At 34.7% G+C, this 25,111-nt stretch overlaps 1 protein-coding gene across 1 annotated transcript in view; it reads left to right on the top strand.

Annotated features, from left to right (window-relative positions):
• The window catches only part of USH2A (usherin), a 761,558-nt gene that overhangs the window by 66,322 nt on the left and 670,125 nt on the right, over window positions 1-25,111 (top strand). The window contains exons 4-5 of the mRNA XM_087424358.1: window positions 979-1,111; window positions 23,128-23,191. Coding sequence (XP_087280484.1) covers window positions 979-1,111; window positions 23,128-23,191 — 197 coding nt within the window. The remainder of the gene's footprint in view (window positions 1-978; window positions 1,112-23,127; window positions 23,192-25,111) is intronic.

Here is a 25,111-nt window from a genome sequence, read left to right as displayed (position 1 = left end):
CCATCAAATCAAATCATTTGGTTTGCAAATAAAAAATTATCTCTGTCTGTTTTTTTTGTGTGTGTGTGTGAGGAAGATCAGCCCTGAGCTAACATCCATGCTAATCCTCCTCTTTCTTTTTGCTGAGGAAGACCGGCTCTGAGCTAACATCTATTGCCAATCCTCCTCCGTTTTTTTTTTTTTCTCCCCCAAAGCCCCAGTAGATAGTTGTATGTCATAGTTGCACATCCTTCTAGTTGCTGTATGTGGGACGCGGCCTCAGCATGGCCGGAGAAGCAGTGCGTTGGTGCGCGCCCGGATCCGAACCCGGGCCGCCAGCAGCGGAGCGCGCACTTAACCGCTAAGGCATGGGGCCGGCCCTCTCTGTCTGTTTAAGAAAAAGTTTGTTGCCCCTGGTAATAGAGAGCTGTTAGGTTGCTTGATTAATTAGCCTAGAATATGATTGGCAAATTTTTATGTTATTCTATATTGGAGAAGTACAGCTGAAAATTACCAACTGGACACAAATACCTAAGAAAGTAAATGTTTATGAGAAGTATTTTGTACTAGCAACTTAAATTATATCCATACGTATTACATATTTGCTATATCTGGTTTTGAATTTCTCCCTGTTGTATTCATTTCTGTTTATTTCTAAATATGGCTATAACAACTTTAACTAGTATCTAAATAAACAGTATATCCTCAAAAAACTTATGAAGGCATGGCAGTCAGAGCTGTTAAATATGAGACAATTATGTATACCTGTGAATACACCGGTAGATATCATCACAGCACAAAACTACAATATGTAGGTTTATATCTAGATACATAAACACACAGATATATCATTGAGCCATTAAAATAAATTGTTTTCAGTCTTTTCAACTGAAGAAATTGAAGAAGTAGGAAATTAACTTGAGAAAGACTGCTGAAATGTAGTTATTATAAAATAAAAGGTTATGCAATTAAAATAATAATGGTAATAATTTCTTACAGGTGCATCAGACAAAAATCAGTTTCTTCATCAACGGTTTGGAGGAAGATAATACAGCTTTTGATGCAAGAACTCTAAGTGGTTCAATTACAGATTTTGCCTCTGGTACTATGCAAATAGGACAGAGTTTAAACGGTAAGATTATTTATTTTATCCAATTACATTGTTTCTTAAAAAATGTGTCAAAAATAATATTTTAAAATTTCTAGGTGTATTTGTTTCCTAGGACTGCTGTAACAAATTGGCACCAATTGGGTGGCAGCTTAACACAACAGGAATTTATCCTTCCATAGTTCTGGAGGCTAGAAGTCTGAAATCAAGGATCCTCGGTGTTGGTTTCTTCTGGAGGTGCTATGGGAGAATCCATTCCATGCCTCCCTTCTTTCTGGTAGCTTCCGGCAACCCTTAGGGTTCCATGGCTTGTAACTGCATGACCCCAGTCTTTGCCTCCATCTTCACACGGTCTTTTCCTCTGTGTCTTCTGTCCTTCTCTTTTCTTCTAAGGATACTCGTGGTTAGATTTAGGGCTCACCCTAATCCACTTTGGTCTCATCTCAAGATCCTTAATTACATCTGCAAAGACCTTTTTTCCAAGTAGGGTCACAGTCGCAGGTTCCAGATGGACATATCTTTTGGAGGCCACTTTTCAGCCCACTATACTGGGGAAATTTAAAATTAGAATGTCTCTATTATTAATTTTTAAAGTAAGAACAATGTGTAATAAACTATTTTCTCTCTTTTCTTTTTCTGATTTGGATGTTACTGGTAGGGCTATTGTTAAAGTAGGACTTAGAATGTTAGATAGAAACTGATAAATAATATTCAACATGTAATAAACTGGATGTACAGTGTTCATATCTTCCCACCCTAAAAATGGGCTATATAGTTTAAGAAGATAATATACACTACATCCTACAAAGAACAGAATTCAAATTTAGAGTTATCTTGAAATAACTAGCACAATGGTCTATAAATACACTTTAAAATGGAAACATTATCTTATATTATTAAATAATGCTCATTACAAGAAAATCCAAAAAATACAAAACACTATGAAATAGAAAGGATTTTTCGTTTTTCTACCTCCCTAGATAGATGCACTTAACTTTTTTATACCCTCCTAGAATTTTAGTACATATATCTAGAGATATGCTTATAAATATAATAACTTTCCACAAATGAGATTATAATACATATGCTTTCTCTGAGCCTTCTAAAAATAAATACTTCTCCTCCAAATGTTATGGACAATATTTTACGTTAATATGCCTTCTCATTTAAAATGGCTGCACTGGACACAATTGTATAGCTGTAACAAAAATTTTTTAAACAAGCTCCTATTAATGGATATGTAGGTTATTTCTAATATTTCAATATTATTAGCAGTTATTTGATAGAAAACACTATGTATATCTGTATTTTTGTATCTATATCCGTATCTATCCCTCTTTCTGGTATGCACATATGCGCATACATACATACATACCTACATACATACGTGGGCATTTGAGCAATTGTCTGATTGTGCAGTTCCTTAAGACCTTATGCTTTGGTGTCGATCTGCCTGAGTTCAGATTCCATCTCCCCACCTACTAGCCATGTGACCTGGAAGATTTTGTAATGTCTCTAAACTATAGTTACCCCAAATTTAAAATGATGATATTATGGTTCTATTGTAAGAATCAAATGAGGCTATGTCATGAAAAGCATTACTGTTTTTCCAGCATCTGGCATGTAGTAGTTGCTCGGTATTTGTTGAATGAATGAATAACTGTGCCTTCTACTAAACCATATTGATATGTAACGTATTAATATTATTATAATTATTTCCCTAACATAAATCCATAGAAGTTGAATGGCTAGGTTGAGTATATGGCCATTTTATATTTTAATAACATATTAGAAAGATTTCCATAATGCATAACAACAGACTACCCTGGAAAGGTTGTGAAAATTTACAACCTTATTTAAAAATATAGGCACGAACTTGCTTCCTTAATCACTAACTGACCTTGAAAATTACCCATGTTTTTCACTTTTGCCATGCCTCTCATTGGAAAATATTGTTGGATGTTGCCTTAGAATTATTTGGCCATTAGTGAGTTTGAATAGCCTTCCATATATGTCTTGATCATTTGCATTTCACTTGTGAATTCCTTATTCATGTCGTGTGTCCATACTTATACTCTGGAATTTCTTATTTATTGTAAAAGCTCATTAATGTTAAGAATATTATGTAGCACATGTTTTCTCAAGTTTTCAAATAGCCTAATAACTTTGTATTATAGAAATTTAAACATATTTTAAATTTTTGATGAAGGCAAAACAAGCATGCAACAAAATGCATAAATATTATGGGTACAGCTTGGTGAATTTTTAATTCTTGTATATACCTGTGTAACTCTCATCCAGAAAAAGTTATAGAACATTTCCTGTATCTCTAGGACCCCTAGTGAATACCAACTCTAAAAGTAAAGACAGAATAATGCCATTGTAGACCTCTGTCTCCGTAGGTTAGTGTGGCCTATTCTTGAACTCGTGCAGATTAAATCATGCAGAAGGTACTGTTTTGTATCTGATTCCTTTTGCTCAGCACTATGCCTGTGAGATTTATCTATATTGTGTGTTGCTCTTTCTTTAGGAAATACTTTAGTTTTCTAAAGTGCATGTTCCAATCAGCAATATTTGAGAATTTCACTAGTTCCACCTCCTTACTAACACCTAGTATTGTTGTATATTATTGTTTGTCCTTCTGGTGGATGTGTGGTGTATTTCCTGATGATTGATGATATTGAAAACTTTTCATGTGCTTATTGGTCATATGGATATGCTCTTTTGTGAAGTACCTATTTAAGTTTTTTGCCATTTTTTTAATTGGATAGTTTGTCTTTTTATTAATGATTTATTGGAGCTCTTCAATATGTTGAGTGTGAGTTCTTTGACATACACATGGATTGCAAATATTGCCTTTTGGGTTATGGCTTATACTTGCATTCTCTTAGTAATATTCTTTGATCAGCAGGGTTTCTTAATTTTAATGAAGTCCAATTACTAATTTTTATTTTCTACTTAATACTTTGTATGTGCTGTCTAGGATATCTTTGCAAACCCTGATATCACGAAGATATTCTCCTACACTTTGTTGTAGAAGCGTTATTATATTACCTCTCAAATTTAGGTCTATATTCTATCTGGAATTGATTTTTGAATATGGTACAAGGTAGGGGTCAAGATTTATTTTTTTTCCCCTACCTGAATATCTAATTAATCTAGAAACATTTTCTTTATACATATCATCATTTCTCCACTGCTCTGCAGTGATAAATTTGGTGCAAATTATGTATCTGTATATATGAAGATGAGTTTGTTCCAGAGCTCTCTATTTTGTTCCAAAGATCTGTTTCCCATACTTGAGTCAAAACATTTAGTTTTTATTATTGTAGTTTCATAATAGTCTTAATATCGGGAAGTGTTTAATTTCTCCAGCTTTTTTTTTTTTCTTTCAATAGTGTCTTGAACTTATATGAATTTTAGAAGCAATTTTTCAATTTTCACAAAAATTCTGCTGGGATTAAAATCATTAACTCAATTTTGGGAGAATGGACATGTCCACAATATCAAGTCTTCCAATCTATGAACATAGTGTTCCTTAATTTCTCCTAGAAGTGTTTTTAGTTTTCAGTATAGATGTCTCACTCATATTTGTAAGACTTTGTACTATGTATTTGCTGGTTCTTTTTTCAGGGAATTATACTTGGTATAATTTTTAGACTTCATTTTCTGACTTCGTTTCTATTATATAAAAATACCATCAATTTGTATATTGACCTTAAGTCCAATGACCTTGCCAAATTTTAATTCGAATAGTTATACAGTCCTATCATTGGTACATAGTAGGCACTCAAATCTTATCGAATGTTTGCAATAAATGCATAAATGGCTATAACTTTGGAGTTGTCATATAGATATTTATAGGTGTTATTATTATTAATTTTGAAATAATGCAAAATTTGTTTGTTTTCCCCTATGACCTGAGTTATCTAGACATGTATCTAGTTTAAAGAAAAAAAGTGTATATTTTTAATATTCAAAATACATTGTAAAACACTGTGGTTAAATTTCCAAGCTCTGCTGTCAAACAAACCTAGGATTGAATCCAATCCAGTGTGTGCCTTTAATCAAAATATGGATCTTTTTTTTAAGTCTTAAGTTTCTAATCCATTAAATGATATTTTAATACATAATTCTATAGGGATATATTGTAAGAATTATATGAAATAATGTGTGTGTAGAATATATTGCTTGTCACACAGTAAATGTTCAATAACTGGCAGCTGTTATTAACCTGTTTGAACATCTATCTTCTTATTGTAAGACAGAATAAGAAATTTGTGAAGCAATTTCCATAGAATTGTTGAGAGATCAAAAGACAAAATGCCTATAAATGACTCTATTATTTTAATTTGTATATGTTCTTAGATCAAGCTAAACTTACATGAAGAAGTAATATTTTAAGGAACCTATGCATTTAGAAACTTGGTTTGAGTAATTAGTATATTGAAAAATTTTATAAAGTACTCTGAATGTAGAATTTCTTAATAACACATTAAATCTTACGAGCTTTATTTCAATATTTAATCCCCATTAGTGCTTCTAAAAGTGTTTTATTGCACCAAATGTTGCTCAAAGTATTCAATAGTGTTATAAATTTGTCCAATATGCACTACAGGGTTGAAATGACTTCTATTCCACTCAGTGTACTAAATGTTGAATTAATGCTTCAAAAGGACAGTGTGGACTGAATATGATACTCATTTTTAAACTATGTAAAAATTTGTTTTCTGATTAGAAAACATATCATTGGAAAAGGGTTTATTTCAAATGTTGCTTAGTTTTTATTACAATTTTCTGTTAAATTCCAAGCATTGGAGAGCTACAGGAGGAAAGGATATTTAAAAATAATTTTTATCTTTATTCTACCAATTTATAGGTACAGTTGTACCTACTGTATCTTTTCTCTAATTAGAGATGGCATGTAGACTGGCTCATTACTTCTGCCTAATGAGCCAGGCTCCATGCCACCTCTCTAATCAGAAAAGAGATAGGTACAGAATGTTCCCATGGACTTATTATAAATCATTTTCTTTCCCTCGCTTGCTCCTTTTTTTAATCAAAAAATTAAGTCACTCTCCTCCATACTTTTGTCCATATCCAAGATGGTTTCATTCAGGAGAGGTAATTGTGCAAGAGATTATTGCGAGCTGAATTAAAGGTGCTCTCATGCAGTGCCAGGCCGGCTGTCTCTGCTTTGGAACAGACACTGCCTCAAACACAGCCATATCAAACGAAGGCCTATGGGAGATCAAGATGTCTTTTCTTTCTTTCTCTGGCTAGCCTTAACTTGTTTCTCTGTTTTTTGCACCCTGGAAGCAACAACTTTTCACACGAACGTTGGCTGCTATAGGGCCTTTTCTTTGGGTCTCATTTCTAAGTAGCATAACTTTCTAGAAAAATTTGTTGCAATGACACTTTCTGTTGCTGCAGGCCTTGTCTTTGCCTCCCCTAGGAAATTAATCAATGGACCAAATGAATGCTTTTCACTGAGCCCTGTATACATATTAATGGGATAAGTATACATTTATATCCTAATGGGATAATCTGATTTGGCCCGGGTGATTTCTAAATATACAAATAGAAATACCTTAGACCATCCATATCAACTAGTATGTGTCACTTCCTCTTTAGAGAATTTTCTTCCAGTTGTAGGTTTAATTCAATGCCTCTGGTTGGGCACAAAACCTCAGGGAGTTGTGGGTATCAGAAATGTAACTATAAGGAGTGTCTAAAGTCAGTGTGGTAATAAATACAACAGCCCTCCAAATTTTAGACTTAAATATACAAAATCATGTGAATCAAAATTTTTCAGAGCTATTTCTGAACTCATTTATTAACAGAGTCCTAATTTCCTTTTAAATATGCGAATTTCTACATCATGCATTTAAAATTAAGTAACACCTTCTTTAGAAGGTAATTGGTCATTAAGGAATCAATAAACATTTGTTGTATATCTATGAAAGTGAATGCACAAGGAAGAAACAAATAAATTGTCTAAAGATAACTCCAACTTCCTTTCTCTTCCATATTTTCTTCTGTTTTGTATCTTAATCCACTTGCTTATTCTTCATTCTGGAGGTGGAATTCTACTCAATTTCTACTAGTGTCTCATGAGTTAACATTTGTAACCTGAGTTAGGTATAGAAGTCCATTTTCCTTTTAGTTCAGCTGAGATTATGCTAAAATTTTTCTGAGATAATTTTTTTTGAATTAGATAGAAAGAAAAGATATCAAAAATTTATAAAAATTGATGAATTAAGACAGGTAAATGGAATGGAAGAAGGGTATGGGAACAAGGTACATGCAGGTATAGAGGGGTTTAATTAAAGATAAAGTTGGTGTTTCAAATTGTCGTGGAAGAGATATCTAGGAACGCTATCAGCATAATTGGCCAACTATGTTACAAAAATAAAAAGATAAGTTAAAAGTATACCTTACAACCATACTAAATAAAAACTGTAGAGGAATTAAAATTTAAAAGTAAAATATGAAATCATGAGGGAATAGAGGAAAATGAAGGCAAAGGTTTCTATAATCTTGGCATATTGAAGACTATTAGCATGATACCACTGCCAGAAACACTAAAGGAAAATATTGAAACATCTGACTAATAAACTGAGAATTTAAAATTCAAACAATGCTTATCATTTTGCAGTTAGTTTGGCAAGGAATGAAAAATATAATACTAGTGTTGGAAAGACTTGGGGATAACCTGGCAAGCCATGAAAAGTAAAAATGTGAAAGCTGTTTGATCTAAGAATTCTACTTCCAGGACGTTATCTCAAGAATATAATTAGACAAGGCCTTAAATATGTACTCAAAAATGTTCATTGTAGAATTATTTAAAGGAGCAAATAATTGGAACTAGTTAAAAACTTCAAAAGGAAATTGATTAAATAAATTACAATTCATACCTACAAGGGAAAAGTGTGCACCATTAAGAGAAATGAAATGTATATATTCGTAGACATGGCAACAGGTTTGTGATGTGTTATTACATGAAAAAAGCAAGGGTGTGTAGTATAGTATACTCTAAATTTAACATAGCTTGAGGAAATACAAATCTGCACTGGACATTTAACTCATTGTACATAGAAATTATTATTGCCACAATAATTAGTGCCTGAGAAGCAAGGCATGAAATTTAGAATTAGAGAGATTTGGGTTTGAATCTCAGCTCTGCTTCTTAAAAGCCAAGTAACTTTGGCAAAGAATTTCATTTCTCAATCCAATTTCCTAATTTGTCTCCTCATTTGTAAAATGTGTTTTATAATACATAGCTTTCAAGGTAATTGTAAAACTTAAAAATAATATATACTTGGCTTATGTTAGGTACTCAATAAAATTTTGCTATCATACATATTAATGTTAATATTATTCATTTAGATATTAAGTTTATTGACTTTGTGAAACTTTTGTATTTTAAAATAATTGGCATAGGCTATATTTAATTTTTGGGCTCCAAATCAAAATTTTCCAATGGTGAAGAGGAAAAAAACACGTTGAATTTAGAGCAATGAGGTACTAGATGTTTAAAACTGCTGTATTTTGTGTAGGTAATAAAAAATATGTATATATGTAAAATCCATGAAATAATTTCTTTCTCTCTTTAAAGATTAGCACTTTCTGGTACTTTTCATTATTTCCTGTAAATGCTGTCTTCCACTTGGTGTTATTTCTCCTCAGCCCAAAGGACTTACAAGGACTTACATTTCTGTTACTTATAGTTCAGTTGATGGGAAATAAACTCTCTCAGCTTTTGTAAAAATATCTTTTAAATTAGCTTTGCTTTTTTTTTTTTTAAATATGGCTTTTTCCTTCATTTTACATATTTATTTATTTATTTATTTGCCCCAAAGCCCCAGTAGATACTTGTATGTCATAGTTGCACATCCTTCTAGTTGCCGTACGTGGGACGTGGCCTCAGCATGGCTGGAGAATCGGTGCGTCGGTGCGCGCCCAGGATCCGAACCCTGGCCGCCAGCATCGGAGTGCGCGCACTTAACCACTAAGCCACGGGGCCGGCCCTAAATTAGCTTTGCTTTTGAAGGATATTTTCACTGGATGTAGAATTCTACATTGTTATTTTTTTTCCCAGCACTTTAAAGATTTCTGTTTCATTGTCTTCCTGCCTTCATTTTTTCTGATGAGAAATCAGCCTTCATTCACATCAATGTTCCCTCACATGCTATACGTTGTTCTTCCTTTGCTGTTTTTGAGATTTTCTCTTTGATGTTAACAGTTTGACTATGTTGTGCCTGTGTGTAGTTTTCACTGTATTCATCCTGCTTGAAGTTTGATCAGATTCTTGTATGTATAAGTTGATGTTTTCATTACTTTTGGGAGTTTTTGATAATTATCTCTTTAAATTTTTCTTTCTTTTTTTCCATTTTCTTTCCCTTTTTCCTCTAGTACTTCAGTTACATCTATATTACAGCACTAAATATTATCAGACAGATCTTGGGCACATTTTTGGTTATTTGTTTTTGCTTTTTCTATTCTGTTTTGGTCATGGTGTTTCTCTTCGGATTGTCTTGAAATTCACTGATCATTTTGTCTTTTGTTTCTAGGCTGCTGTTAAGCCTGTCTAGAAAATTCTTCGTTTTTAATATCATATTTTTCATTTCCAGCATTTCCATTTGGCTACTTTTTTGTAGATTCCATCTCTGTGCTTGTATTTCCCCATGTATTCACACACATTGTCACCATTTCCACTAGAACTTTTCATATTTTTGTCTTAGATATTGTCACATCCTTGTTTGATAATCCCAATGTCTGGGCCGTATCTGCATCACCTCCTATTGGCTGTTTCCTTTCTTTACAATGGGCCACATTTTCTTATTTCTTCATGTGTCTTAAAATATTTTTATTGTGTGTCAGGCATTTTGTATAAAAGAACAGAACAGATGGAAGTAAATAATTTTTACCTCTAGAGAAAAGAGCACAACTGGTTCTATCAGGCCTCTAGACTGTGTGTGTCTGGGGGCTGTGAATAGGAGAGGAACACCCAAACTGATTTGAAGTTTATCGGGATGTGGGTTTTATTACAGTTTTCATGTTATTAAGTTCACCACTGGTTTCGGATATTTGATGAGAGAATCAGGACGGGTGCAGACTCACTGTGTGGTTGGGGCCCTTTGGAAGACAAATCTGTCATGCCAACCTCCACGTGACTGCTTTCCTTTCACTCCCTCTGTGACTATCCTCCTACTTCTCACTTCCCTGTTAGGGATGAGAGCAGCCCTGAGTCTCATCTCTCCTATAAAAGGCTTGTTACTTTCTAGAATTTAATTCATTTAGATTTCTCTCTGTCCTCTGCTTTCTGATGGATTAAAAAATGATTTTGTAGCTTATCTGGCTTATTTTGATTGCTAGGTTGATAGCAAAGTGATGGTCTCTTGCGACTTTCTACATCTCAGCCAGAAGCAGAAGTTCAACTATTATTGTAACATCTAATAGGTACCTCTTTTCTTTCTGTGACCAACTCTACACTTTATCTCTGCAGCCTTTTAGATTCTGTCAGCTATGGCTGGTCTCTGGCTCTCTGGCCAAAGAAGGTTGCTATTACGTGGCCCCGAGAATTACTTTGGTAGAATTCAGGCATTGGCCTTACAGTTACTTCTTTTAATTTTTCCTGGAGACTTTTGGCATTTGTGGGCCCTAAGTCTACCTCTGACTTTTTAACTTTTGCATCTGTTTTCTTTGATTTGCCTGAAATCTATTTACTGCCAATATTTAAAACTGAAACTTGTTGAGGAATCTTCACTTTTTTGTTACATGTGTAGAGGTCAGATCTGACTCACTAGTGATCATGTGACTTATGCTGAGCAACATCGTTGCTTTTGATCTCAGTGTTTTCCAGCAGCTCCCTCTGTCTAGAGCAGTCTTTTAATTACTTCATATAGCATATAAATTTCTTGTATTTCCTTTTGCCGTTAGATATAGTCTTGCCTTTATCAGTTCACATGGTCTGCTACCCTGACTCCAGTAATTATTCAACCCCTCTGGGGTCTTCAATGAGTGGATCTAAACAACTTTCCACTGTCCCTCACTCCCTTGATGTGTTCTGTCTCTTCTTACTCAGCCTAAGTTTCATGGTCAAATATTCTAATCACTTCCTTGTGCACACTTGGACACTCCTGCTTTTTTCTCACTTGCTGTGTTACCTGGACAATAACACAGTACTGGTTAATATACCCAATAAGGATGACTTGTCTCACCTTAAATTTATGACCATAAACCTTGTATGTGCCTCTATGATGCTGCTCTACAGTCATTCCATATTTCCCTCATCTGTTCACGTTCCTTCTCTATGACAACTATGTACACATGTCATTCTCTCCTTAAACTTACTCCTTATCTTGACTCTCAGCTGATGATATTATCACTACATCACTCTGAAAATTAAAACAAATCGTAAAAGAACTTGTGTAGCTTCCCACTGCTATATTTATCCACCTCTGTAGTATAATCTAGATCTTACCAAAGTTATTTCCCAGTGTTTTTTCCCATTTACTCCTATATTGTAAAATTTTCTCGTATTAATGGAATATTTTTATTGACATAGAAATGTGTTGTTATTCTTCCTTTAAAAAAATTACTTGACCCCATCTCCTCCACCAGCCACTCGTTCATTTCTTGGTTTCTCTTTTTAAGCAAAACTCCCCCAAAGTATCCTCAGCAATTGCTGCCTTTTTTTATTTTTGGTGAGGAAAATTGGCCCTGGGCTAACATCTGTTGCTAGTCTTCCTCTTTTTGCTTGAGGAAGATTGTCCATGCCAATCTTCCTCTATTTTGTATGTGGGACACTGCCATAGCATGGCTTGATGAGCAGTGTGTAGATCCAGACCTGGGGTCCGAACCTGCGAACCCCAGACCACTGAAGTGGAGTGCATAAACTTAACCACTATGCCACTGGGCTGGCCTCAGCACTCTCTGTCTTTAATTCCTCTTTTCCGGGTCTACCAAATACACTCAGGCTTTAGTTCACCACTACATTTAAACTACACTTGTCAAATCTCTACTGACCTTCACATCATAAATCTAATAGTTAATTTCAAGTTCTTATCTTATTGAACCCATAAACATCGTTTAGCAGAGTTGAGATCATTTCTTCCTTGACATACTTTCTTCACTCGGCGTCTTCAAAATCTATTTAAATAATTTTAAAGATTCTTAAAGATCCCCCTCTCCTATTGTGTATTTACATTTATCATTCCCGTGTGTGTTTTTTATACTTTTATTATAAGGTTGAACCATATAAAATTGCCATTTTTATAGATTAAAAATGGCCAAATATTAACTATTTCAAATGGTTCAACCTAATATATACGTACCTATCCTAACATATATGTAACTATCCTTAAAGAATGTATGTTATTAACTTCACATTGTTAAAATTTAAATAAGTGGCTTCTTAGTGTATTTCCAACTTGGCTTTTTCATAAAAATTGTTTTTGAGAATTATTTATTTTGAGATCTGGTTCATTCATGTTAGCTGCTCTGTTAGTATCCATTTTATGAAAAGCATGCATTATTTATTTGTTCTCATGTTAGGAGTTAAGTTGTTTTCTCATTTTATAATTTATAAAATTGTGTAATCAACATATTGTAAGTTTCTCCTTGTACACCTTTGTTTTACTTCTCCTTTCCGATCTGGAAACCTTTTCTTTCTCTTCCTTAATTGCCCTCGCTAGTACCTCCAGAACGATGTTGAATAGAAGTGGCAAAAGTGGACATTGGTGTCTTGTTCCAGATCATATGGGAAAAGCATTTCTTCTTTCACCATTAATCATGATGTTAGCTGTGGATTTTTATAAATGCCCTTAATCAGATGAGGAAATTCACTTATTTCATACTTGAGTGTTTTTATAATGAAAGAGTGTTGGAATTTGGCAGATAATTTTTCTGGATCTATGGAGATGATCATTTGTTTTTTGTCCTTTATTGTATCAATATTATGCATTATTTGATTTTCACATGTTGAACCAGCCCTGCATCACTGGAATAAATCCCACTTGCTTATGATGTGTAATCGTTTAGTTATGGTGTTGGGTTCCATTTACTAGTAATCTGTTGAAGATTTTTGCATCTGTATTTATAAGACAAATTGATCTGTAACTTTCTATTCTTGTGATGTGTTTACTGGTTTTGGTATCAGGGTAAGATGACTTCATAGAATGAGTGGGAAGTGTTCTTCTTCTTCTATTTTTTGGAAGAGCTTGTGAAGGATTGGTGCCATTCCTTCTTTAAATGTTTAGAAGAATTCACCAGTGAAGGCATGTGGTCTAGGATTTTCTTTGTGGAAATTTTTTTATTACTGATTTAGTCTTCTTACTTATTATATCTCTATTCAGATTGTCTGTTTCTTCTTGAGTCAGTTTCAGTAGTTTGTGTCTTTCTAGGAATTTGTCCATTGTATCTAGGTTATCTAATTGTTGACATACAGTTGTTAATAGTATTCCCTTATAATCTTTTCATGTCTGTAATGTCAGTTGTAATGTCCCCTCTTTCATTCCTGATTTTATTGATTTAAGTCTTCTCTCCTCTTTTTTCTTGGTCAGTCTAGTAAAAGGTTTATCAAATTTGTTGGCCATTTCAAAGAACCAAGTTTTGATTTTGTTACTCGTCCGTATTGTTTTATATTCTATATTTCATTTGTCTCCACTCTAATCTTTATAATTTCCTTCTTTCTGCTTTCTTTGTACTGAGTTTCCTCCTCTTTTTCTAATTTCTTAAGGTAGAAGGTTAGGTTATTGATTTGATATCTTTCTTCTTTAATATAGGTGTTTATAGCTTTAAATTTCTCTTTCATCACTGCTTTACCTGAAACTCATAAAGTGTGATATGTTGTGTATTCATTTTCATTTCTCTCAAAGGACTTTCCAGTTTTCTTGTGATTTCTTCTTTAACCCATTGAATATTTGGAGTGTGTCTGGATATAGTTTATGTGGTATATATTTTTTTTATATCCTTTAACTTTTAACCTATTTGTTTCTTTGAGTTTGTGTTTTGTAGAAAGGATATCATTGGATCATATTTGTGGTTTTGATTTTTTCATTGTGCCAAAATCTTTTTTATTGGGGTGTTTAAGCCATTTACATTTAATATAATTACTGATACAGTATTTGTGCCTATATAGTTTTGTTTCCCTCTCTCTTTTTATTGTCATATAAATTATGTTATTAGATGCCCAACAACACATATGTATAATTATTGCTTTATGCAGTTGTCTTTTAAATCAAGAGAAAAAAAGAATTACAAATAAAAATATATTTATATTCTCTTTTATATTTACTTATGTAGTTACCTTTAAAGGTGCTCTTTATTTCTTCATGTGGATTAGAGTTACTGTCTAGTGTCCTTTCATTTCAGCCTAAAGGCTTACTTTAATACATCTTATAAAGCAGGTCTACTAGCCATATATTCTCTCAGTTTTTGTTTATCTGGGAATGTCTTAATTTTTTCTTCATATTTGAAGGATAATTTTACTGGAATTTTTGGTTGACAGTCTTTATTTCTTTCGGTGCTTTAAATATGTGATCCCACTGCCTTCTGGCCTCCATGGTTTCTGATGAAATATCTATTCATAACCTTTTTGAAGATCCCTTATATGAGATGAGTGATTTCTCTCTTGCTGCTTTTATGATTTTCTCTTTGTCTTTCATCAGTTTTACTATGATATATCTAGGTGTGGATTTCTTTGAATTTATCCTTCTTGGAGTTCATTGAGCTTCTTGAATGTGTAGATTAATGGTTTTCATCCAATTTGGGAAGGTTTTAGTGATTATTTTTTTAGATATTATTTCTGCTCCTTTCTATCTCTCTTCTCCTGAGATTCCTATTATGCTCATGTTAGTACACTTGATGGTGTCCCACAGGTCTCTGAGGTTCTGTTCATTTTTCTGCATTTTTTTTTCTTTTTATACCTCAGACTAGATAATCTCAGTTGACCTACCTTCAAGTTTAATGATTCTTTTTTCTTTTCATTTGTATTTGTCGATAAGCTCCTGTAGTGAATTTTTCATTTTTATAATTTTTGTCTCTTTACTCATATTTTCTATTTGCTGAGACATCATTCTCATGCTTTCCTTTAGTTCTTTAGATGTGGTTTCCTTTAATTGTTTGAACAGTTGATTTAGATTCTTTGTCCAGTAAGTTTAGTACATGGTCTTACAATTGGCCCAGTTTCTATGGCTGCTTTTCCTGCCAACTGTGTGTTGACCATACTTTCTTGTTTCTTTGCATGTGTCATTATTTTTGGTTGAAAACTGGACATTTTAAATAATATAGTGTTGCAAATCTGGAAGTCAGAGTCTTCACCTTCCCAGGGTTTGTTGTTGTTGCTGTTTGTTGTTGCTGCTGTTTGTTGTTGTTGTTTCTGTTTGTTGTTGTTGTTGCTGTTTGCTTGTTTAGTGACTTTCTTGAATAAATTATGTAAAATCTATATTTTTGGCATATGTGCTCACTGAAATCACCGTTCAGTTAGCTTAGTGCTCAGCTAATGATTGAACAGAGAATTTCTTAAATTCCTAGAACCAATAAGTTTTTCAGTCTTTTCTGAGGTCTCTGTATGTGTGTTACAGCATGCCTTCAACACTCAGCCAGGCAGATTAGCACTCCTCTTTGGTCACTACTTCCTGCTGTGCAGAGCCGCAAGGTCAAGCAAAGGTGAGAGCTTAGGTTCTTCTCAGGTATCTCTTGGGAATGCACATGTCCCTGGACATACACATAGCCCTTTGCATGTGCATGGCCTTCTAGATTCCCAGGAATATGTCAGAGCTTTGCAAAGCCCCCTGTGAATATGTCATGCCTCAGCTTTTCCTTTAAACATTTTTGGTTTTTTGTTTTCCCCAACTGTGATTGCTGCCTTAGGCAACTGCAATGTTAAACAGTTGCCACTAATTGTTTTCAACGCATATCCTCAGAGAAAGCCTGTTTCCAATGGACAAGCTCTGAGTCAATTCAAGCTTTACTGATAGAGTTTTCTAGGGTACTGTCAGACAGATTAAATAATGACAATTTTCTGAGGGTGGGGCTTTGAAAGAGCTCCAATCCCATTCTGATTCCTCCAGGGGATGCTGCTTTTCATTGTGAATGAGGAATGTTCATTTTCAAGGTTACCACTGAGTAGCAGAAAGGAGGATGGGAATAGGGAAAGTTAAAATGCCATAAACCTTTTTAAAAATAAACACTCTCTGGATTGTTGCAAATCTTTGGTTAATTTCCAGAGATCCAGGAAAGTTGATTTGACACTCTTTGCTAGTGTTCTCATTGTTTTTATGGCAGAGAGAATTTTTCATTGTTCTTACTCTGCCATTCCTGATGACATCCTGTAATTTCTTTCATCATTGTCTTGCAATTTTACCTACAGACACTGTCATCCTTTGTTACATTTATAAGTAATATTTCATGTTTTGGGCTGATATAAGTGGTACTTAAAAAAATTTCTTTTCCAGTGTTATGTTGCTAGTATATAGAAATTGAATTGATTTTTATATATTGAAATTATATCATATCAAATTGCTAAATTCACTTATTACTTCTAGTAGCTTTTGTGTAGAATCACTGTGATTTTCTAAGTAGACAATCATGTTATCCATGAATAAAGGCAATTTTATTTCTTTCTTTCCAAATGATGTGACATTTATTTATTTAGCCTTATTTCAAACCTGTTTTTACCCTGATGTATATATTAGATTATTTACTCACAGTTTTTCCGTTTAACTAATTTTGCTGTGCCACCAGTTGTAACGAGGATGTACTGCTTCTTTTCAGTCATTACCTACTTATTTTCTGAATAGACAACAATGAGGTCTTTCTGGTATGAGTCATGTCTATTTCCTTGATCAAGTTATATAATTTAGACCTATCTTTGACATATGAATATTTTTTCAAAGAATAATCTCTTTATGAAACATTTATTCCAATGAATATCTGTTGTTAAAAAATTGGCAACTAGCAAAGGAAGTAAAATTCACCCTTATGACTATGTCCTTGAAATATTTTATGATACTGTCCCCTGAAATCGAAATCATAATTCTCTTGTTTGGAAGGGATTATTTACATTAACTCCAGGTCTGTAGAGAACTTTTTCTAACTTTTTTTTTTGGAAATTCCTTCAACTATGAGTTGTATAGTAGAGGATGTGATTGTTCTGTGTTCAGACTCCAAAATTTAAAACTAAAATAGTTTTTAAAGGTCATAAAACCCAGCCCCTTTATTTTATAGATAATAAAATAGATTTCATTATCCCTATGCATCAGAGCTTCCTTTTAACTATTATTAAAATATAGAAAGTGAATTCTAATTTATCAGCATTGAAATGTACACTTCTACTTCTACACCCTGGTCTTACTACCATCATCTTTCACTTGGATGACTATAATAGCCTAAGTGGTCTCACTGCTTCTACCCTTGTGCTCACACATTCTATTCTTAACACTTTTGAATAAACCTAAGATCATGTCACTCCTCTACTCTAAACCCTCCAGTAACTTTCTATTTCACTCAGAATAAAAACCAAAGTCCTTACAATAGGCTACAGGCTTTTAACAATTTGAAACTTATCCCCCCAGCCAGTTACTTGTCTGACCTAATCTTCCAATAGCCTCCCCTCTCTTATCCTGCTCCAGGATGCTAGCTCCTTGCAGTTCCTCTAACATACCAAGCATACTGCCTTAGGGGTCCGTGCACTCATTGACCCCTGTCTGGAATATTTTGCCCCTAGATTTATGCATGATTCGTTCTCTTTCCCCTGTCAATACCACATTCTCAGTGAGACCTCTCTTGAACATACCATCCAAATTAAATTCCAGCCATGCTTTCCAAACTGCTCTAATTTTTCCTTTTTTCATAGCATTTATTATGTTCTAATATACCATATAAATTACTCATCTATTATGTTCATCTAGCTGCTTGAATGCAAGCTCCCTAAAAGCAATTTTTTTTGTCTGTTTGGGTTTTTTTTTTTTTTTTTGCTCCCTGTTTGGATAACTGATGTATCTCTGGAACCTATGAAAGTGCCTAACAAATAATAGGCTCCCAATAAATATTTGTTGAGTGAATGAATGAACAAAAGAATGAAGCCATTCTGACAATTTAAAGCTATGATTCAAGCTTTGACAAAATTACAGTGTTCATCATTTTTGCTGTCTTTCAGTTATAGTAGGTCTTTGAAAATCACAAGTGATTATCCCTTATTTGTTATGGTATATATTTTCTGAGTGCTTTGAGATAAAACATTCCCTAGAGATTCTATGTAAAACTTTTTATACAATTTTTTATACAGAGAAAACAAAATGGATAACATGATATACACGTTATAATTTTTTTTTCTCTCTGATAACTCATTTTGTTAACAAAAATAGGAAATGGTGACTATATTAGTTACCTGGGCCTCCATAACAGAGTGCCACAAACTGGGTGGCTTATAACAACAGAAATTTATTGTCTCACAGTTCTGTAGGCTACAAATCCAAAAATCAAGATGTCAGCAGGACCATGCTCTTTGAAACCTGTAGGGAAGGATTCTTCTTTGCCTCTTAGTTAACTTCTTGTCATAGCTGTTAATCCTTGGTGTTCCTTGGCTTATAGCTGCATCACTCCAGTCTCTGCCTCTATTGTTACATGGCCTCCTCACTGTGTGACTGTGCCTCCATGTGGAGTTTTCCTCTTCTTATAAGGACACTAGTCATGTTAGATAAGAGCCCACCCTAACGACATCACCATAACTTGATTACACCTGCAAAGACTCTATTTCTAAGTACAGTCATGTTCATAGATACTGGGGGAGAAGACTTCAATGTATATTTTTTGAAGGGATAGAATTGAAGGGACACTCATAACAGTGTTTTTCTAATTCAGAGGGATATTTCTTGATGGCAAAGCATGCTTTGAGTATGGTGGGAACATTCTTGTTGTTCTGTTGATGCTGCCAAAAGCAGGATCAGTGTTGCTCAGCTTTTGTGTGTTCACAGCCAGCACTAATGTGAATACTCTAATTGTTTCAAATATCTTTCTTCCTTCCTTTTACTACACTCTTCTTTGACTTGTTCAAATGGCCAATACCTTGCCTCCCCTCTTTTCTCCTGGTCTATCATCTATCATCTGGTTTCACTGTCCATTTAAGTACTGTGGTACATCATGTATACTCCTCTATTACTGGAATCTTACTTTCCTATTCTTCTTGTTTGATGAACTCTGCCTGAAAACTCTCAACTCTGGATACCTCCAATCATTTGATATCTTTCTTGAGTTGTCAGCATGTTTGGGGAAGTCACTCATCTTGCAGACTTGTACCAAGGCACAATTACAGCCTCTGATTTTAGATGGCCCTCAAAATACTTCTTGAGGATCCTTGTATTTTCCACTTGTCAACCTACTCTCTCATTTCCTATAGCAGCCGTTATAGATCTTCATTACAGATCCAAATTCCTCTCTTCCTCTCCGCTTCCCATCTTTCTTTCTTTTTCATTATTAAATATTTTTTGAACAATTTACCATATGCCAGGAACTTAGCTATGAGCTAGAAATAGAACAGCAAATAAGACCAATTACTACTTTGTGTGTCTTGCCAGGGAAGTTTATTTAATACGCTTTTAGCTTAATAGGCAAGATAGAGAATTCAATAGATGTTTGCAGTACAGCTTGAGACGTGCACAGTGCTATAGGAGCTTATAGGATCCTGTTGGACCATAGAAAGTTTCCCACAGGAAATATTTCAAAGCTGAGAAATTAAGGGCTGGGGTGGGGCAGAACCATCTGAAGCAGAGGCAAAATCATACACAAAACCTTAGGGCAGAGAGAGCTTCATAGTTGTGGGGTGTTACAAATTCAGTCTGTAGAGCTGGAAGATGGGGTATGAAGGATGCTAGAGGGGAAAGGGCTGGGTATGGATGGGGATAAGTGAAGTTGAAGAAATAAACAGGAGGCAGATCCAGCTTCCTTCCTTCTAGGAAAACAACATTACCTCTTACCTCAGAAAGAAAATTCATACCATGAGGAGTGCTTTTCCTCGGTTTGTCTTCCCTACTCCCCAGTCAAAAGCACATAAGCACTCAATGACTTAACTGTATTCATACTTGTTCTTTCATTTTTCCTCCTGTCTCCAAGAAAAGTCTGTTCTTCCTTATACCATTCCCTACTTTGCTTAGCTTTAGATCCTGGATCAAGGTCAATTTACCTAGTTGCTTGGAACACCAATTTGCCCAATGAACACTTGGCCATGTTTTCTCATTTCTTTTAACTAATTATAAATTTTAAATCAATTTGTGTTGGAAATCTTCTAAAGATTTCTGTAAACTTTTAATAGAGCGTTTTTTTGTTTTGTCTTCAGAACACTACTTTAGGTAATAATTAGTGCGCACTTGCTTTAGTTGTCTGTTTCTGGGCAGATAAGGTAGAGAAACTCTCATTACAGGAAGGTCAGAGCTGGTGGCTGCCTGGGGCATCTTCTTCCTGTGGGCCTCAGGTTGTGAAGCATGTGGAAGACTGAGACCAAAGGGCAGAAGGAGGGCCTGTAGATATATTTTTTCTTAGAATATATCAATCGAAAATATTTATACTTAACGAAGAAATATTCAAATGTAAAATATTCTTATTTCTTAAATATCTTTTGATATAAAAAACAACGATAATATAAATATATATACACACACTTGCACACAGACACATACTCTTTTATGCCCCTAAGTCTTACCCTCCTTTGCTCATTCATCACCCGCTTTTGAGATCAACATCTCAGACTATTGGGGGCGCTAGTTCTCCTCTGCCTCTTTTATGCATCAGGCATATCCTCACTCTTCCACAGTTTCTTCCAAGGCATCACTGAGGAGCTGCAGCAAAGCTAGTTCAAACATTCTTTAAAACTCTTTTATCTTCCACATCTGAGTGAAATCGTACGGTATTTGACTTTCTTCATCTGACTTATTTCACTTAGTATAGTACCCTCAAGGTCCATCCATGTTGTTGCAAATGGTGAGATTTTGTCTTTTTTTGTGGCTGAGTAGCATTCCGTTGTATATACATACCGCATCTTCTTTATTTATTTATCTGTTGATGGGCACTTAGGTTGCTTCCAAGTCTTGGCTATTGTGAATAATGCTGCAATGAACATAGGGGAGTATATTTCTTTTTGAATTACTGTTCTTATGTTCTTTCTATAAATACCCAGAAGTGGAATAGCTGGATCGTATGGTATTTCTATTTTTAATTTTTTTTTGAGGAAGATCAGCTCTGAGCTAACATCCGTGCTGATCTTCCTCCACTTTATGTGGGACGCCGCCACAGCATGGCCTGACAAACGGTGTGTCGGAGCATGCCAGGGATCCGAACCCAGGCTGCCAGCAGCAGGGCACATGCACTTGATTGCTACACCACAGGGCCGGCCCCCTATTTTTAATTTTTTGAGATGTCTCCATACTGTTTTCCGCAGTGGCTGCACCAGTTTACATCCCTGGCAGCAGTGTACGAGGGTTTTTTTTTTTCTCCACATCCTCTCCAACACTTGTTATTTCTTGTTTTTCTTTTTTTTTTGCTGAGGAACATTCACCCTGAGCTAACATCTGTGGCAGTCTTCCTCTTTTTTGTATGTGGGTTGCCACCATGGCATGGCAGTTGACAAGTGGTGTAGGTCCGCGCCTTGGAACTGAACCCAGGCGCCAAAACAGAGTGTGCCAAACTTAACCACTAGGCCACAGGGTGGCCCCTCTTGTCTTTTTAATAATAGCCATTCTGATGGGTGTGAGATGATATCTCATTGTAGTTTTATTTGCATTTCCCTAATAATTAGTGATGTTAAACATAAACAAACCAACAAAAAAATAAACACATAGATACAGAGAACAGATCAGTGGTTACCAGAGGGCAAGGGGGCAGGGGTAGGGCAAAAGAGGTAAAGGGGCACATGTGTACAGTGATGGATGGCAACTAGACTTTTGGTGGTGAACGTGATGAAGTCTATACATGAAATATAATGATGTACACCTGAAATTTATATAATGTTATAAACAGATGTGACCTCAATAAAAAAAAAACTATTATCAAGACAAAATGAAAATGGAATAGTTAAAAAACAAACACATTTGAGGAAATGGTCATTTGGTGAATTGGCCATTGCTCTAAATTTAGTTTTTTTTTAAAATCCACTTAATCATTTAATTGGCATCATACATTAGATTGCATCCTTTCTGATGTCCCCATGATCCAAAGTCTAGCTGGAATTTTGCCATTTTTATAAAGTTTTTCTCATTATCAAAAACATAACAAAAAACTTAGAGGTGGTAGTTTTCTTATTTTTGTCTTTTCCGTCTCTCTTGGGCTTATCTGTTATTACATCCTAAATAAATATTTGCTCACTGAATTTATAAAATAGTATTGTGTACTTTAAGGTTGATATCTACCTTAAAAGATCATCATTCAATGTGATTTTGAACTTGGCTTACCTTAGAAGAATTCTCACCAGGTGATGGAATTTTGAGACTGAACTAGCATGCCACTGATGTATGTGAATAACTCAGAACTCATGGGTCAGACATTTTCAACTTATCCTCATTTATTGGAGATTTTGTACACCAGGCATTAGTCTAAGTTTGAAGAAGACTCAGACAGATGCTCTGGAGCTTGGAGCTAGAACAGGTAGGATGAGAAGGTCGGGAATCTTTCTCTTGGCAATGCAATTGGAAGCACATGACAATCAAATTTAGGGCTGATGAGATGATAGATTTACGTGTTTATAGACAAGAGAGAATTTGACTTGGGGAGGGGACTTCTGGAGAGAGATTACAAGTTGGGTCAGTAAATAGGCTGGCCAAAACATTCACTCTGACAAGTCCTGCAATATCTGTGGAGATAATTTGATTATTATTGTTATTCATGTGGAATTGACAAAATACACATTAATCTGTAAGAATTTGAAAGGGCTATGTTATAAACATGAAAAGTTTTATAGCTTTAAAGGAATTTCACTTGAATATTTGTCAGCCATTGTTTGGTAAACTGAGACTTCTCATTTTATTGTCTATATGTGTATTTTGCAGGTTTAGAGCAATTTGTTGGAAGAATGCAAGATTTTCGATTATACCAAGTGGCACTTACAAACAGGTAAGCAGATGTGGTACTGTAAAGCCCAAGAAGTGGAAGGATAAATGCTGAATTCACTTAAATAAGAGTAGCATGAAGATTATTGCATTTTTCATCTTTACAGTGTTTGGCAAACATCACCTACTTAATGTTTACAGTGTTTGTTTTGGCTTAGTCTATGGTTGTTATTCACTAGTTTACTCTATTGGGTAACTCTTCATAATATGTAACAGATCAAATTCTTTACACAGGATTTCTTGTAAGAAAACTAGATTTTTGAACAAGTTGTATTATAGAATTTGGGATACATTTGTTTAAACGTTCTATATGAAGTAGTTTCTGATACTTAAGAAGCTGCTATCTGCCTTTTAAAATTGCTTTTTGAATTTATAAGTACTAGAGAATGTAGAACAATGAAAATGATTAATTATTTTGATATATGAGAAAGTCTGAAGAGACTGGGCTATTAGACTTGGAGACAAGATGAATGAGTAATTTGAAGTATTGTTATATATTTTTCTATTTCCAGTGAACAAATAATTATGTAGAATTTGACTAGCTTTAATGAAGTACTTCTTCATTTTAAAATAGGTGGGAAATCTTTCTCAGACGTTCTTAAAGACATACAGATTTCCATTCTGTTCAGAAAAGTTCAAGTGAAGTTTTGCTTAAGATGTCTTCTGAATTTCTTTCCCAAGTTATGATTTGATGATATGATAGTATATTGTTGTACAGATGAGTTTATCTTATTTACTTCTATCAAAAATCAAAAAGAATAATCTTTAGGGCCAGCCCCAGTGGCCTGGTGGTTAAGTTTGGCATGCTCCACTTCAGCGGCCCAGGTTGGGTTTATGGGCATGGACCTACAACACTTGTCTGTTAATGGCCATGCTGTGGTAGCAGCTCATATACAAAAAGAGGAAGATTGGCAGGGTATGTTAGCTCAGGGTGAATCTTCCTCAGCAAAAACCAAACCAAACCAAACCCAACCAAACAAAAAAAGAATAATGTTTATTCATATTTCTTCGAGGGAGATATAGACTAGTATGGTGAATTTCCAAATGACCAGACTAGCTCTTGTAAATTTGAGAAGCATTGCTCTTGAGGGGCTACTATGGTCAGTGGTGTGTCCATTAACCACATAAACATTCTTTTTATTAGTCTGTATAATCAAGAGATGCCTGAATAAACAATGCTGTAACATGGAACACATTATTGGGGAGATTTACTGCCACCAGCCTCACTATCTTTTAAATCACCTTTCTCAAAAATTCCTAAGAGCAGTGTTGCAGTAATTTTGGAGAAATAAAGTGTTTCTTGGGGGCAAAGATTTCACTGGATAGTCACTTTTGGACTGACATCAATTGAAAACCTAATATCAATTGAAAAATATCAATGAGATTTAAAGCAGAAGGTGTGACTTCATATGATAGAGTGAATGGAAGAGCTGTCTGTCTCCACCATTGCCCCACTGGGGTCTGGCCTGGTCTTTGTAGTTAGATCTGGGTTACTGATATTTGGCCTACTTGAAATGTCTGAAAAGATATTTTGTGGAGGAATGCCTATAAATAGAATGACTAATTCTGATCTAGAATAGATATATTGCCCTTAATGGAAAAATTAAATATATCTGCCTGGAGTTGGCATTCTTCTTTGACTTTGGCAGCTGGTATATACAGCATTTTAGGGTGCCAGTACTGATGAGTCACAGGAAACCACTGACAAATGATCTTGGCCTCAGTCCCTTCACCTAAAACAGCAGCACATCAAATACTTGTTTCCTTACTTCTTTTTCATGGATGAACTGGAGACCCTATCTAAAACTCTCACTATTTTCAGTATATTATTGTTGGCTCTCAGTGGTAAGTCAGTTTAACAACCTAAGTGAATATTACCTTTATTTTTTATCACAAATAGGTCTAGTAAAATATTAAGATGTTT

This window comes from Ceratotherium simum, chromosome 36 (assembly GCF_057802395.1).
Source record: "Ceratotherium simum simum isolate JZ-2026a chromosome 36, ASM5780239v1, whole genome shotgun sequence".
Taxonomy (NCBI): Eukaryota; Metazoa; Chordata; class Mammalia; order Perissodactyla; family Rhinocerotidae; genus Ceratotherium; species Ceratotherium simum.
Note: the sequence above shows the minus strand (reverse complement) of the source record. Positions and strands in the feature narration are given on the sequence as shown.